This window comes from Heteronotia binoei, chromosome 8, assembly GCF_032191835.1.
Source record: "Heteronotia binoei isolate CCM8104 ecotype False Entrance Well chromosome 8, APGP_CSIRO_Hbin_v1, whole genome shotgun sequence".
Lineage (NCBI taxonomy): Eukaryota > Metazoa > Chordata > Lepidosauria > Squamata > Gekkonidae > Heteronotia > Heteronotia binoei.
Genome location: NC_083230.1, coordinates 5,225,043 through 5,239,645, shown reverse-complemented (window position 1 = coordinate 5,239,645; position 14,603 = coordinate 5,225,043). Strand labels below are relative to the sequence as shown.

Here is a 14,603-nt window from a genome sequence, read left to right as displayed (position 1 = left end):
GTGTATAAATGCAGACCTTACCAAAGAATTGAAAGTGAGTAAAGGAACAAGGCAAGGATGCCCGCTATCACCATTGTTGTTTATAATGACTCTTGAAATTTTGTTACAACAAATTCAAAAAGATGAAAAAATAGAAGGTCTAAAAATTAGAAGATTCTCTTATAAATATAAAGCTTTTGCAGATGATATAGTGTTCATAATGGAGAATCCGGTTCAAGTGTCACCACTGCTGTTAGCTAAGATAAAAGAGTACGGAGAACTAGCAGGATTATACATAAATAAGGAGAAATCGAAATTCCTCTGTAAAAACATGCAACCAAATAAAACAAAAGAACTACAAAAGGTGACAGGTTGTGAAGTCACAACCAAAGTTAGGTACCTTGGAATAGAGATAACAATGAAGAACATTGATTTATACAAAAACAATTATGAAAAACTGTGGTGTAAGATGGACAAAGATTTGATGAAATGGAATAAACTCAACTTGTCCTTACTGGGCAGGATAGCTGCAATCAAAATGAATATTTTGCCAAGGATAATGTATTTGTTTCAAACCATCCCGATTGTAAAAGAAGCAAAACAATTCAACAAATGGCAAAGGAAAATCTCTGATTTCATTTGGGCCGGAAAGAAACCAAGGATTAAGATGAAGATCTTAACGGATGCCAAAGAGAGAGGAGGTTTTCAACTTCCCGATCTAAGACTATATCACGATGCAGTTTGTTTGACATGGATAAAAGATTGGATAATGCTGTTAGACAAAAAACCTCTGTGGTTAGAAGCTCACGGAAATAGATTCGGCTGGCATGCATACATGTACTATGGGAAGAATAAAATGGATGGTTTTTTCTCTCACCACTATGTCAGAAATACATTACTAAATACTTGGATAAAATACAAGAAATACGGGGACGAGAGAAAACCATTATGGATAGTGCCAGCAGAAGTAATAAAAATAACAGCCGATTCTGAAGAAAAAAGAGAAATGTCATATAACCAACTGCTTAAGATTCAAGGAGACAAAATTGAATTAAAAACCTCAGAAGAGCTAAATAACAATTATGACTGGTTTCAAATGCAACAAATTAAAAGTTTGATGGAAAATGACATAAAATCAGAGGGGATTAGACGAGAACAAACAGAACTGGAAAGAGTCCTGTTAGGTGACAATGAAAAATTGATATCAAAAGTATATAAGTTATTATTGAAATGGTCTACAGAAGAAGAAGTAGTAAAGTCTCAAATGGTCAAATGGGCAATTAATGTGAATAGAGAAATACAAATGGAAACATGGGAGCACCTCTGGAAGAACTCAATGAAGATATCAACTTGTCAAAGCATTAAGGAGAACTGTTTTAAAATGATGTATAGGTGGTATATGACTCCGAAAAAATTGGCTAAGATAAGTAAGAAAATGTCGGATAGATGTTGGAAATGTAAAAAACATAAAGGTTCTTTCTTCCATATGTGGTGGACATGTGAAAGAGCGAAAGAATTCTGGAAGATGATACAACAAGAAATCACCAAAATTTTGGGCTATGATTTTAAGAAAATTGCAGAGACGTTTTTACTTGGATTACAATTAGAAAAATACCCAAAAGAAGACAGGACTTTAATTTGGTACCTGTTATCAGCTGCTAGGACTTTGTACGCGCAGCTTTGGAAGCAAGAAAAAATACCAGAGAAATGGGAATGGACCATGAAAGTTTTATCGTGGTGTGAAATGGACAAATTAACCAGAACACTAAGAGACTATGATTTAGAGATATTCAAAAGGGAGTGGAGAAAATTTAAAGGATATATGGAGAAAACTTGGAAAGTAAAGAAATATTGGACATTTTTTTAGTTGTAAGAATATATATATGGAACTTTGAGCAGTCAGAAGTGCCTTTAGTATGGATTTGAACTTATAACCTCGGGGAAGTCAACATTGGAGGGAGGGGGGATGGAAATGTCATATGGGTTAATGTGAAAAAAGAAAAAATTAAGGAATAGATAAGCTTTGTAACCATATGCTACCAATAAATTGTTTAAAACCAAAATTCACTTTAGAACAGATCCTAACAGCCTTCTTGATTGTATGAAAAGAGACTCATATATTTCATCCTAGTCAGCAGTTCTTATGTCCAAACTTAACCAGTTGGGGTTAGAGGTTGATGATTTTTTTACTTCTGATGAGTCATATATCTTCAGATGTATTAAATTGAGACTGTGGGAGTTGGAGGAAACGAAACTACGTCCAACAGACCCTTATATCTGCTCTCTAGCTTCCTTAGGTCTTTATGCTTTCTGCGGCAAAATGCCCCATTATCTATCAGACTTAACCATTCCAAGTCATCACAGGGCATTTATGTTGGGTAGACTAAATGCGTTTCCCTCCAAAGTTTTACAAGAGAGATATCATCGAGTCCCTTTAGGCGACAGACTCCGTTCCCGTGGAGCGAATATTTCTGACTCAATTCAGCATATATTGCTTGATTGTTCCTTTTATCATAATCTCCGTAAAGATTTATTTTGCAAGCTTTCTTTCTCCCCAGATTTGTCTATTCTGCCACCCTGTTATTATTTATTGAACGATTCTGAGGGGGAGGTTAGCGAGGCTGTGGCAAAACTTTTGGCTGACATCCTTAAATTTAAATCTGACCATGTATGAATGCATCTGTAAGCTCGGTTTCATTTTGATTTAATCTCCAATGTTTAAATTGTTTATAGTCTGTGTATTTTTATTTGCAACTGTTATGCCATTAAAGGTTTGGTATGGTAAGAGGGCAAAAGACACAGGCTGGTGAAAATTCCATTTGAGCAGGAGAAGGCACTAGAATCATTCAAGATTGGAATTTGCTGCCTAGTAAACAGGTTTAACATTTCATTTAGAACATATGGCGACCAGAAGGTAGACACCACAAAATGTGTGTGTGTGTAAATGACTGTATATGTTTGAGACAGAGAGGGAGACTATATTCAGACACAAGAAACACCCCCCACAAGAGTTAATGCTTGTTTTGCAAGTTCCTAAATACTGTGGAATACTATCAATAATTCTGGTTACTGTATCTCAAAAAGGATAGAGCAGAGCTGGGAAAGCTGTAAAAGGCGGCAGCCAAAGTGTGACTGAATTGCGAAAAACACATTCCATATGGGGAATGGCTAAGGAATCTGAGGGGTTTTTGTCTAAAGAAGAGATAAATGGGCTGGAGGGGGGGAGAACAGATGTGATCTGGCCATAGCGACCCATGCTGTGATCACATACACAGGTTAAGATTATTGCAGCACACTTTATATATTTGGAAACTGTCCAGAAACGTCAGTTGGTCAAAAAATGCCTATAGACAGGGGCTAGATAGAGGGATTGTATCACCTCTGTGCGGAAACATTAATATAAATAGACTTACCTTTTTGCATATTCAAATACAGTTGTAATATATGTTGTGATTCCCTTCCCTTCAGTTCTCTGAAATAAAGCATGCATTAACTTGAATAAAAAACATTAGGAGATGAAGATGATTCCATTCTACCAACACTAAGAGAGGATTTTGAAAAGCTCTCAAGAAACCTAAACAAATTCAATAATGTGAAATGCTTAGCCAGAACATCTTCATATTCTTCTAGTTCACTGTTGTAGCACCCAACCAGCAACAAGATAAAGAGGGTATAATTTGTCCCAATACTCCAGCTACGGGCAAATATCTGAACAATGTATAGAGTGCCTCAATCTTAGTCTCTGTCAGGCATATCAAAACAAAGAGACTGAGCCACATTCAACCTGTTGATATTATACAGATTCAGAATAGCAAAAAATCCTAATTCTAAAATAGGAATTTCTCAAATTATCAGTCAGGACACAAGGAGGAAAGTTTTCATCCTACTCACAGAATACACAGACCAGCTCAATTCCCATAGCTGATTCCTTCAGACCTGGGACATTCAGCAACAAGATTCATTTTAACATTTCTGTTTGGTTTATTCAGTCAAGAAAGCACAACTGCTGACCTCTTTGATGAGGGGGTGTACCAGGACACCTGCTGCCACAGTTCATTTACCTTGTTCAAATGCAGTTTCTCCCACACCCTCCAAAGCACCTTGCTGTTGAAACGCAAATGTGACTCAGCATACTTCGCACAATCCAGGCTTGAAATGAGCTTTTCCCAGAAACCTTTGCAATTTTGCACCTGAAATTAAGAAAATAATACTTCTGTAAATTCTTTCCTGCTACAATATGAATTGTGTACACAAGGCTAAGACATACAACATCTAATACCCAAGGAATTTTTAATACCCCACGGGGACAGAGACTGGTGGATTTTTCACACCTGGATATTTTTCAACTTTAGTGCAGCCCCAAATTGGACATTTTGATGAGATACATAGCAAGTATTTTTTTTGGGGGGGGGGAGTAATACCTTATGATTGGTTAACCTACATCACAAACGTTCCAATATAATTGCAACAATTCTGCCGCCTGTGGAAGATTATTAATGCTATAAAACCTTGAATGTTACATTAAGAATTTAGATACCAAGAGCATATTTTTTTGCCAGTACATAACTTTTCCCTACCCCCCTCACACAAGTTCATATTCGGATAGGTACCTGGAAAGCATCCAACTTGGATCTGTTATAAACCTGACCTGGGGATTGTGGGTGTTGATATACTTGTAGTCTATGTACATGTAAAGTGTGTTCCTCTTCTCCCCCCCCCCCCCCCGTTAAAAGCCAGTCTTCCACATTACCAGTGACTTGAAGAACACTACTAAAGGTTGCTTCTGAGCATGTGCAAAGGACAGATTCCCAACTTCAGCTCTTCTCTTGTGCATGCATGTTTGAGTACGAGCGAGTGATTAAGGTGCAAGAGGAGGAGTTTTAACCACAGGGTGTTTTCTTAAGCAAGAAAACTTTATTGCCACAAATTAGACTAGAGCACAAGACAGAGAAAATAACTATCCAGCCTACTGGTTTAGAAATCTAGAGAAAACTACAGCAATTCAGAAGATTTACTTCTGACATCCCCCTAGATGTCCATGGGATCTTCATCTGCTCCACACAGGGAAATCCAACTCGCAGCATTTGAACATAAACTAGCTGATGTTTCTAACCTTTTAACCCTTCCTGCCTTCATTGGCAGCAGGAATCCTCTTTCACAATCCAGACTTATGGAACTCATTCCTCATAGCAAGGTGAACCCTGATCAACTCAGAGCACATTTCACACGTCTCCATACCCAAGTTTCAGTTTAAGGCATCTTAAAGCCCAACAAAGTTAATCTTGTTGGAAATATGTATCTGTTTTGTTTGTCCTTTGCAATGTTCAGTTCCAGTCATTATAGGGTTAACACTGTGCCTAATTCCCTATTGTCTGCATGACCTGGGAAGAAGATACTGACTGCTGTCAATAAAGGTCTAGAAGTGGGAAAATCTGTTTTGTCTGTTAGGTCAGTTAGTCAGGTGACTTCCTTTGTGCAGGCAGAGAGGTCAAGGAGGAGGAGGAAGTAGCCTCCATTAAGCACATGATCTAGTGTGAGGATGTAGTTCTATAGTGTTTGTTATTTTCACCTCCCAGTACCCTTTCCCTGTAGAAATAAATACGTTTTTCCTTTTTCATGTTAAAGGCCTCTCAATGATTATTTGATCCAGTGATCCACCACACTGTTTGAGATAAAGAAATAGAATTTCAAACAGAATTCCCTAACAAATCTGAGGAAGTGTGCGCACACACAAAAACTCATACCTAGAATAAAACTTTGTTGGTCTTAAAGGTGCCACTGGATTCAAACTTCTTTCTCTCGCTTCAGACCAACACCATGACAGCCCATCTGGATTCTGGATATATCTCCATTCCCACATCATGTTTTACAACAGCTATTCACCTTGCCCTTCCTGGCAAATACAGCAAATAGTCATCCCTTTGTGGGCATGGATTTCTGCTCCTGCTGACTTGCTGGTGCATTTCATGGCTCTCTTCCCTGAGAATGCAAATGACTGGCAGGACCCATGGAACTCCCTTGGTGAGCTTCAAAGCTCCTCACATCTCCCACATCAACTGGATCCACTGGCAATTCCCAATGACTGAAGGGATTTCAGTCTGCCAACTGCAACTTCCTCACCTCCCCCCTGCCCAGAGTGCCCTCTCAAAGGGAATTGGTGAAAGTGCCCCCTATTTTGTCCACAGAAATCCTCCATGGAATTGACATTATTTTGTTGAATGAAAGATTTGCAAGAAAGATCAATAAGCCAAAGACATTTTTGCATGGCTCTGCACAGGAATTTGCCATTCAAAATGTACTACAGTTTGCCATTTTCAGTTATTCTTTCTGTGGAAGTAACCACATCATTTGTAAATCTAAATACCCAAGCCATTTCATATGCCTTCCACCAAGTTAAAATGAGCAGATGCCACCTCATACAGCAAGTACGTGTTCCTTAAACTGAGAAGCAATGCAGAACAGCAGTGGCCTCTAGTGGCAGCGTTAAGGAACTACAACTTTGTGATTATGAATTGATCGTGGCTGGTTTTAGAACAGTGATAGTATTACTCAGGGCTCATTTTGTAGAAAAAGAGTTGTCAGAGCTCAATAGTACGACCATTTGCATAACTCATGTGCATGTGCCACACCTACTGACATCACTATAAGTGTGTCAGAAGGAGTGAAAGAGAGAAAGAAAGAAAAATGAAAGGAAGGAAGGTAGACAGACTTCACCGGAGAGGGGTAGCTGGGGAGGAGACAAGGGGGCAATGCTGGAGTTTCCAAAGCCCTGCTCCAGTGTGCTCCTGCTCAAACTGAGGCCTGGTTTTACTTCACCTTTATCATTCCAGAATGTTGCCAGTAAGCTTAAACTCTCAGCAAGAACATGGAACCATGCTAGTTAAGAAGCCAGTAATTTATAATAAGCTGGAAACATGTGACCTAAGATCCAGCAAGTCTTTTCCCCCTTCCCCTCTCTCTCACACATTTATTGTATGCATAGATTCCACTTCTACATGTTTAAAAAAATGACATTCCTGTACAAGGAGGAGAAAGTGATCCTGAAGTCAGAACACACTTTCAAAATATATCTTTTGGGGGACTTCTGGGTTTTGGCATCTTGAGCTCGGTGGATCTGCAGAGCTCGCTCTCGGCAGCCCCCTGAACCAGGCGGTAGGAGGAGTGCCACAGCTGTGGCATCTCAAGGGAGACCCTCGAGGGGTCTTCTGACAGCAAGAGGCTCTACAGGAACCAGGGAAACAGCGGCGGCTGGTCCCTGTTCCTCCCGACTGCCCCGATGCTCCACCATCGTGGTCACCATGATGGCAGCAAGAGATGAATGTCCAACTGCTTTCTTCTTTAACAAGCTTCTATCACATCATATTTCTACCTTAATCACCGAAATGCTATCATGCAACTAAGTCATTCTTTTTACCACTACCGATTAATGGATCTTTTGCTATAACGCCAATTGGGACTGTTCAAAAAGGGGGTGGGAAGAAGAGGATATTTAAATTGGCCTGAACATGGATATCCGAATGGATTTGGCTTACTATTAAACAAGCTATAATGAGACATTATTTTATTTCAATACAGTCTGAATAAAAGTCGGTTATATCTTTAAGATACCTGATCGGGACTGAAACGATTACAACCGAACTTTAAGAGAAACGCACAAGGCTGGAGAGGATTTAGAAAGATAAACTATCTGGGACTTTGAGTTGCTTTTTATCTTTGATTATCATACTGAGAAGATGGCGATTCAACCTGAAGCATTTGAAAAAAAAGATATTATGGTTGCCATATCCTCCTTAAAGCAGGAAATCTGTCTGCTGACAGAGTTGATACAAGACAAGGTGGAAACCTTTATTTTAAAACACAGCGAAACTGAAAATTTACATGAACAGAGTGGTGAGGGGACTCTGTGATGTCTATGGAGATGAGAGAGGTGAATAAAGATCCGGTGGGAAAGGAGTTGAAAGAAATCAAAATGGAGACATTGTGCGCAGTTACAAAAAGGAGGCGGAAATCAAGCCTGACTAAAGTTTTTACAGGAAGAAGTGATGTCGTGGAGATCTCATTGCTTTCAATAAAACGGATCTATGTGCCAAAGAGAGAAAAGGCAAACTACTTCAAGAAGATCAAGACTTGGAAAGCTTTCAAAAAGAAGGGATTATAAACTGTTGCTCTATCTCGTAATTGGTCAACATGGAATTAATAAAAGGAAACTGATGTGTGGCTTTGAAATGGCTTTGAAATTGCAAGCGAGACTTCTAGAGGCGTGCAGCTTTGAAATGGCAATTGAGACTTTTAGAATCTGAATGCTTCTCTTCTGTTTGTTATTTTTATCTATGGATCGTAGATTTTCAAAGCTAAATAGAGCAATTTAATAGAGAGTGGGTTATAGAGATGTATGATTTATTCCATAGGCAAAAAAAAGTGTGAGAGAGGGGGCCATTTTCATCTAGGAATCATACTTTTTTATATAAAGTTAAATAGAGCAATTTAATAGAGAGTGGGTTATAGAGATTGTATGATTTCTTACCTAGGTAAAAATAATAAATATGTGAAATGAGGCTGTCATTGTTTATTAAACTTGTGCTTCTTAGAGTAATATGAAAATAGGAGATATAGTCTCCAAAAAGTTTAATGAATCTTAAAACATTCAACCTAGACAAACAATTAATTTGGGTCAATTTATAATGAGGTAGACAACACAGCTATTTGAAAATTTTAAAGATTGGTCCTGGTTTTGTATTTTGTTTCTTTTTAGCAATAGAATCTGTTGATATTGAAATAAAGTATTGTCTCCTAGGTTTTATTTTGGTCTTTGGTTATTTTTATTTTTTTTTTCATTTTTTTTCTCTGTTGGAATCAATTAAGGTAGTATTAAGGATAAAGAAATTATATTCATCTTCTCTGCTTATGATTATTGTAAATATTGTTACAGTTAGTGTTTACCCCTAACATTGTTAAAATTAACCAGCAGGCTTTATTTTGTGGTTGGTTTCTTTGCTTTTCTTGATTGTTTGTATTAAAGATTAATACCTTAGATTTATATCATAAGCAACAGAACAGTAAAAAATATATAACAAAATAATAAGATTGTAGAATGTAATGGTTGTATTGGGTTAAAATTTAAGACTTGCAGGCAGAAAGAATTTAGTATCAGGTTTGGAAGATAAAAATGTAACAGCTATAATTACTTTTATTTTTCTTTTTTCTGTTTTGTTCTTCCCCTAACTCTTTTCCTTTTTTTTTTACTTCTGTATCCCCGCATCATTCCTTTCCCTTTATACTGAAACGTAATAAAAATTTAAAATGTAACCCCGCCCCCAATATATATATATATACCTTTGCAAATAACAAATAAAATATTTGCAAGAGATAAGAGCCATGGTAAAAATTGCATTAGAACCAACAGAATTTTGGAAGTACTGCACATTTTTACTAATTACTGCAGCTCTTAAATAAATTAATCTTCTTGAACCTTGCCTTCAGAGCACTAGAGCCATCCTACACTCATATCCCTAACCATATTTTCTTATAACAACCAGGGTTGAACCACACAATAGGCAAATTGAGCTGTTGCCTAGGGTGCCAGCCTTCCAGGTGCATCGAATTGGACACCCACCACATGACTCCCTCAGTGGTGCAAACATGCAGATCACAGGCAGTATGACCACAAGGTTTAGCAGCGGCTGCTGGCCCACTTTGCTGCCAGGCTTCCCCTAAGTTGTGCTGGGCTGTGCCAGTGCAGTGATTTCCTGAGTCCGGGCCCTGGCACAGACCCATCGGTCTGGTTGGCCCTGCCCACCCACTCAACCAGTATTGTCTACAAAGGGCTCCTGCTCTAGGCAGCCTTCATTCAAGAAAAGTCATGTCACTACCTCACCACCACCCCTCCTCAAGACACAGCCTCAGCCTGAGTCCTGAGCTGCCCACATTCAAACTGGCTGAGCTGCCCTCCTGTCAGCCATTCAGTGAGTCATTCCCCCCTCTACGGGCTCATGCCATATTCTGGAACTAACAAAACACAAAGGGAGAATCACAGAAAAGGAGAGGAGGAGGAGAAGTCACAATCTCCTTTACCTTCCCCCTCCCAACAAATACTCTGTGAGGTAGGTGGGGCTGAGAGAGCTTTCACAGAAGCTGCCATTTCAAGGACAACTCTGCAAGAGCTATGGCTGACCCAAGGTCATTCCAGCAGCTGCAAGTGGAGGAGTGGGGAACCAAACCTGGTTCTCCCAGGTGCTGTAGACATCGTTTATCTTGATTTCAATAAGGCTTTTGATAAAGGTCCATATACTATCCTTGTTGACAAGCTGGTAAAATGTGGTTTGGATCCTGTTACCGTTAGGTGGATCTGTAACTGGTTGACAGATCGCACACAAAGAGTGCTTGTGAATGGTTTCTTGTTTAAACCAATTTATTGTAATATATTGCAATAACATATCTTCATTTGTCATTAAATGTTAGAACACATATATAACATTCTCTCCACCCCACCCCCTTTTGTGACCCGCAGCAGTGCATGTCCTCTTATCAAACGTCCCTGTATTATTATTTAATCTAATTTGTTATAAGGTAATAAACTTTGTGTATTAGAAAATCTTTCTCCGAACAACTCAAAAGTTATAATCCATCTTCATGATATTTCTTCTTAGTCATTAGGAATAAGGAAAAAAGGTTATAATCCAATAATCATGTCTTTTAAACTGTAATCCATAGATCGTTTCTTTAAAAATTAATCATTGTCAAAGAACGCCGAATGTCTTTTAACGTTCCACTGTTTTTCAATATATTTTTGAAACTTTCCCCAATCCTTTTTGAATTTCTCTAAATCTTTTTCTTTTAAGCTTCTTGTAAGTTTGTCCATTTCACTCCAATGCATAACTTTCAGAGTCCAATTCTATACTTCTGGTATTTTGTCTTGTTTCCACATTTGCACATATAATGTCCATGCAGCTGAAAGCATATACCAAATTATTGTTCTATCTTGCTTTTGAAATTTTTCCATTTGTAATCCCAGCAAGAAGATATCTGGTGCTTTCTTAATATTATATCCCAAAACTTTCGAGATCTCCTGCTGAATCATTTGCAAGAATTGCTTTGCCTTTTCACAAGTCCACCACATATGGTAAAAAGATCCTTCATGACATTTACATTTCCAGCATCTATCCAACAACTGATTGTTCATTTTTGCCAGTTTTTAGGTGTCATGTATCATCTGTATGACATTTTGAAGCAATTCTCTTTAATGTTATAACATGTAGAAATTTTCATAGAGTTCTTCCATAGGTGTTCCCATGACTCCAGCTGTATTATTTATATTTATCGCCCATTTTATCATTTGTGATTTAACTACTTCATCTTCCGTAGACCATTTCAATAACAGTTTATATGTCCTTGAAATCAGCTTTTCACTTTCTCCAAATAGCATTCTCTCCAGTTCTGTTTGTTCTTGTCTTATTCCATAGTTCTTAATATCCTGTTCAAGCAAGCTCTTTATTTGTTGCAGTTGAAACCAATTATATTTATAATGTATTTCTTCAGCTGCTTTTAATTCCACCTTTTTTCCTTGGATCTTTAAAAGTTGTTTATATGTTAGCCACTTCTCTTCTTTAATATCTGAATACAATTTTATTACTTCTGTTGGTACAATCCAAAGCGGTTTCCTCTTGTCACCATATCTTTTATATTTTGACCAGGTGTTTAACAGATAGTTTCTGATATAGTGATGTGAGAAGAAACCATCCATCTTAGTTTTCCCATAGTACATATAAGCATGCCATCCAAAGCCTTTTCACAAGTCCACCACATATGGTAAAAAGATCCTTCATGACATTTACATTTCCAGCATCTATCTGACAACTGATTGTTCATTTTTGTCCTTCTAATGTCAATAACTTTCTATTTGATAATGTCATCCATTCCTTAATCCCCACCAGACAAACTGCATCATGATACAGCTTTAAGTTAGGCAGTTGGAATACGCCTTTTTCTTTCGCATCAATCAGAATTTTAATTTTAATTCTTGTTTTTTTCCCAGCCCATACAAATTCTGAAAGTTTCCTTTGCCAGCTATCAAATTGTTTATTGTCCTTCACTATTGGGATTGTTTGAAACAGGAACATAATTCTCAGTAAAACATTCATCTTAATTGTAGAGATTCTACCTAGCATACACAAGTTCAATTTGTGCCATTTAATCATATCTCCATCGATCTTGCACCAAAGTTTTTCATAATTGTTTTTATACAAATCAATATTTTTTTTGTTATTTCCACACCTAAATATTTTACTTTTGAAGTAATTTCACACTCTGTTAATTGCTGTAGTTCTTCGTGTTTGCTCTTCATATTTTTACACAAATGTTCTGTATTTGTAAGAAAAACCTTTCATTTTTAGCCCCTCTATCTCTTTATCGTCTTGGATTTGAATTAACAAAACCTCTAAAGTCATTATAAATATCAGTGGAGATAGAGGGCAGCTTTGTCTTGCTCCTTTATTTATCATCTTTTTTTCTGTTAAGTCTGCATTAACGCAGAGCCTTGATGATTGTTCAGAATATATCGCCTTTACCATTCTAATGAAATTTTCTCCCAATCTCAGTTTCTCCATCACTGCAAACATAAACTCCCAATGCACATTACCAAATGCTTTCTCTGCGTCTGCAAAAAATAATGCTACTTCTTTTTCAGGGTGTTTCTCATAATATTCAATAATATCTATAACTGTCCTTAAGTTGTCTCTGATTTGTCTCTTGGGAAGAAATCCTGCTTGTTCTTCTTTAATAGAACTGTTCAAATGCTGTTTAAGGCGTTCTGCTAAGATCCTTGCATATATTTTATAGTCACTGTTTAGTAATGAAATTGGTCTGTAATTTTGTGGTGTCTCTGTCCTCTTTTGGTATCAAAGAGATTACTGCTTCTTTCCATGTACCAGGATCTTTCCTATCTAATCTTATAGTGTTCATCAATGTCTGAAGTTTTGGTAATAACGTCTCCGTGAGAACTTTATAAAATTTTGCCGTGAAGCCATCTGGACCAGGTGCTTTTCCTAATTTCATTAAGTTGATTGCCTCTTCTATTTCTCCTCTCTCAATTGGTTTATTCAACAAATTCTCCATGTTTTTTGTTAATGAGTTGACTTTAATATTCTGTAGATACTCATCAATTCTTTTTCTATTGACATTTTGCCTTTTAAACAGCTTGGCATAATATTTTTAAAATTCCCTTTTAATGCTTCATGGTCAACAATGTCTTTTTTTCCAGATACAATTTTGTTAATTACTTTATTCTCCCTTCTTTTTTTCATTAGCCATGCAAGATATTTTCCAGGTTTATTCGCACCTTCAAAAGATTTCTGCTGTAGTCTTTTTTAAATTCCATTCCAATTCTTTATTCAGCAAATTGCTCAGTTGGCTTAGTAGTATTGTAATTTCTCTTATAATCTTCTTTTTCCCAGGTCATTTTTTCAGCTCTTTCTCATTTTTACCAATTTCTTTCTGAATGTCCATCATTTGTTTATTTTTGGCTCTTTTATCCTTGTTGTTCAATGTGATCAAAATGCCCCTCATTACTACTTTATATGCATCCCACACAATTTGAAACTGGGTATCTTCTTTTGCATTTATTTGGAAGAAGCATTTAGTTTCCTTTTCCAGAGAAACCACTATTTCCTGTTTCTGTAACAAATCCTCATTTATCCGCCATCTTAGAGTCTTTTTCCCTGATTTGCAGACCACAATAATGGATTATAGTCTGCTCTTATTTTAGGAAGTATCTCTATTTTCTTTGTTAAAAGTCCAAGATCTTTTGTGGCCCAGATCATGTCAATTCTCGAAAAAGAGTTGTGCCTTGCCAAGAAGTAAGTATAATCACATTCTTTGGGGTTTAATTCCCTCCATAGATCCTCTAAACTCTCTTGTTTAACCAGATCAAAGAATGATTTTGGAAGTTTCCCTTCGTTATTTTTTTCCCAATTCTGTCCAGAGTATTTTTCACTGTTCCATTAAAGTCTCCCATTATCATAATTTGATCATGCACAACTTGGTCCAATTGTTGCATTATATCTTTTAAAAAAGAGTCTTTTGCTCAATTTGGAGCATATACTCCTAGCAATAAAGTTCTTTTATGATTCAGTGTCACTTCTACTGCAATATATCTGCCATCATCATCTTTAAATACTAATTTCGGGTCAAGTTCTTGTTTGATATAAAATACTACTACTCTTTTTTTCTCCTTAGCCAATGGAAAAAATTCCACACCAAGTTGTTTATTCCATAAAAAAATTGTAATCAGTTTGTTGGATCTGTTTGTAAGCAACTTATGTTACATTTTTGTTTTCCAATCCAGTGAAAAGTTGTCCTTTTTTATGGTGAGTTAAGTCCATTTATATTCCAAGATACTAATTTGTAATCCATAATGGTTTTTATTCTTGATCTGGTTTCCCAAAGTTTTTATGCTCACTCAAAAAGTTTGTCATTTGTTGAATGGTTTGTGTATTTGCATCTGGGATTCTTGGCCCCAATGTGCATTACTTTGCACTTGGCCACATTGAACCTCATCTGCCATGTTGACGCCCACTCACCCAGCCTCAACAGATCCCTTTGGAGTTCCTCACACTCGTCTCTGGTTCTTA

The 14,603-nt window shown here is 37.1% G+C and overlaps 1 protein-coding gene across 1 annotated transcript in view; it reads right to left on the bottom strand.

The window, feature by feature from the left end:
* The window catches only part of GSAP (gamma-secretase activating protein), a 113,486-nt gene that overhangs the window by 31,836 nt on the left and 67,047 nt on the right, over nucleotides 1–14,603 (bottom strand). The window contains 2 exon segments of the mRNA XM_060246070.1: nucleotides 3,393–3,451; nucleotides 4,041–4,169. Coding sequence (XP_060102053.1) covers nucleotides 3,393–3,451; nucleotides 4,041–4,169 — 188 coding nt within the window.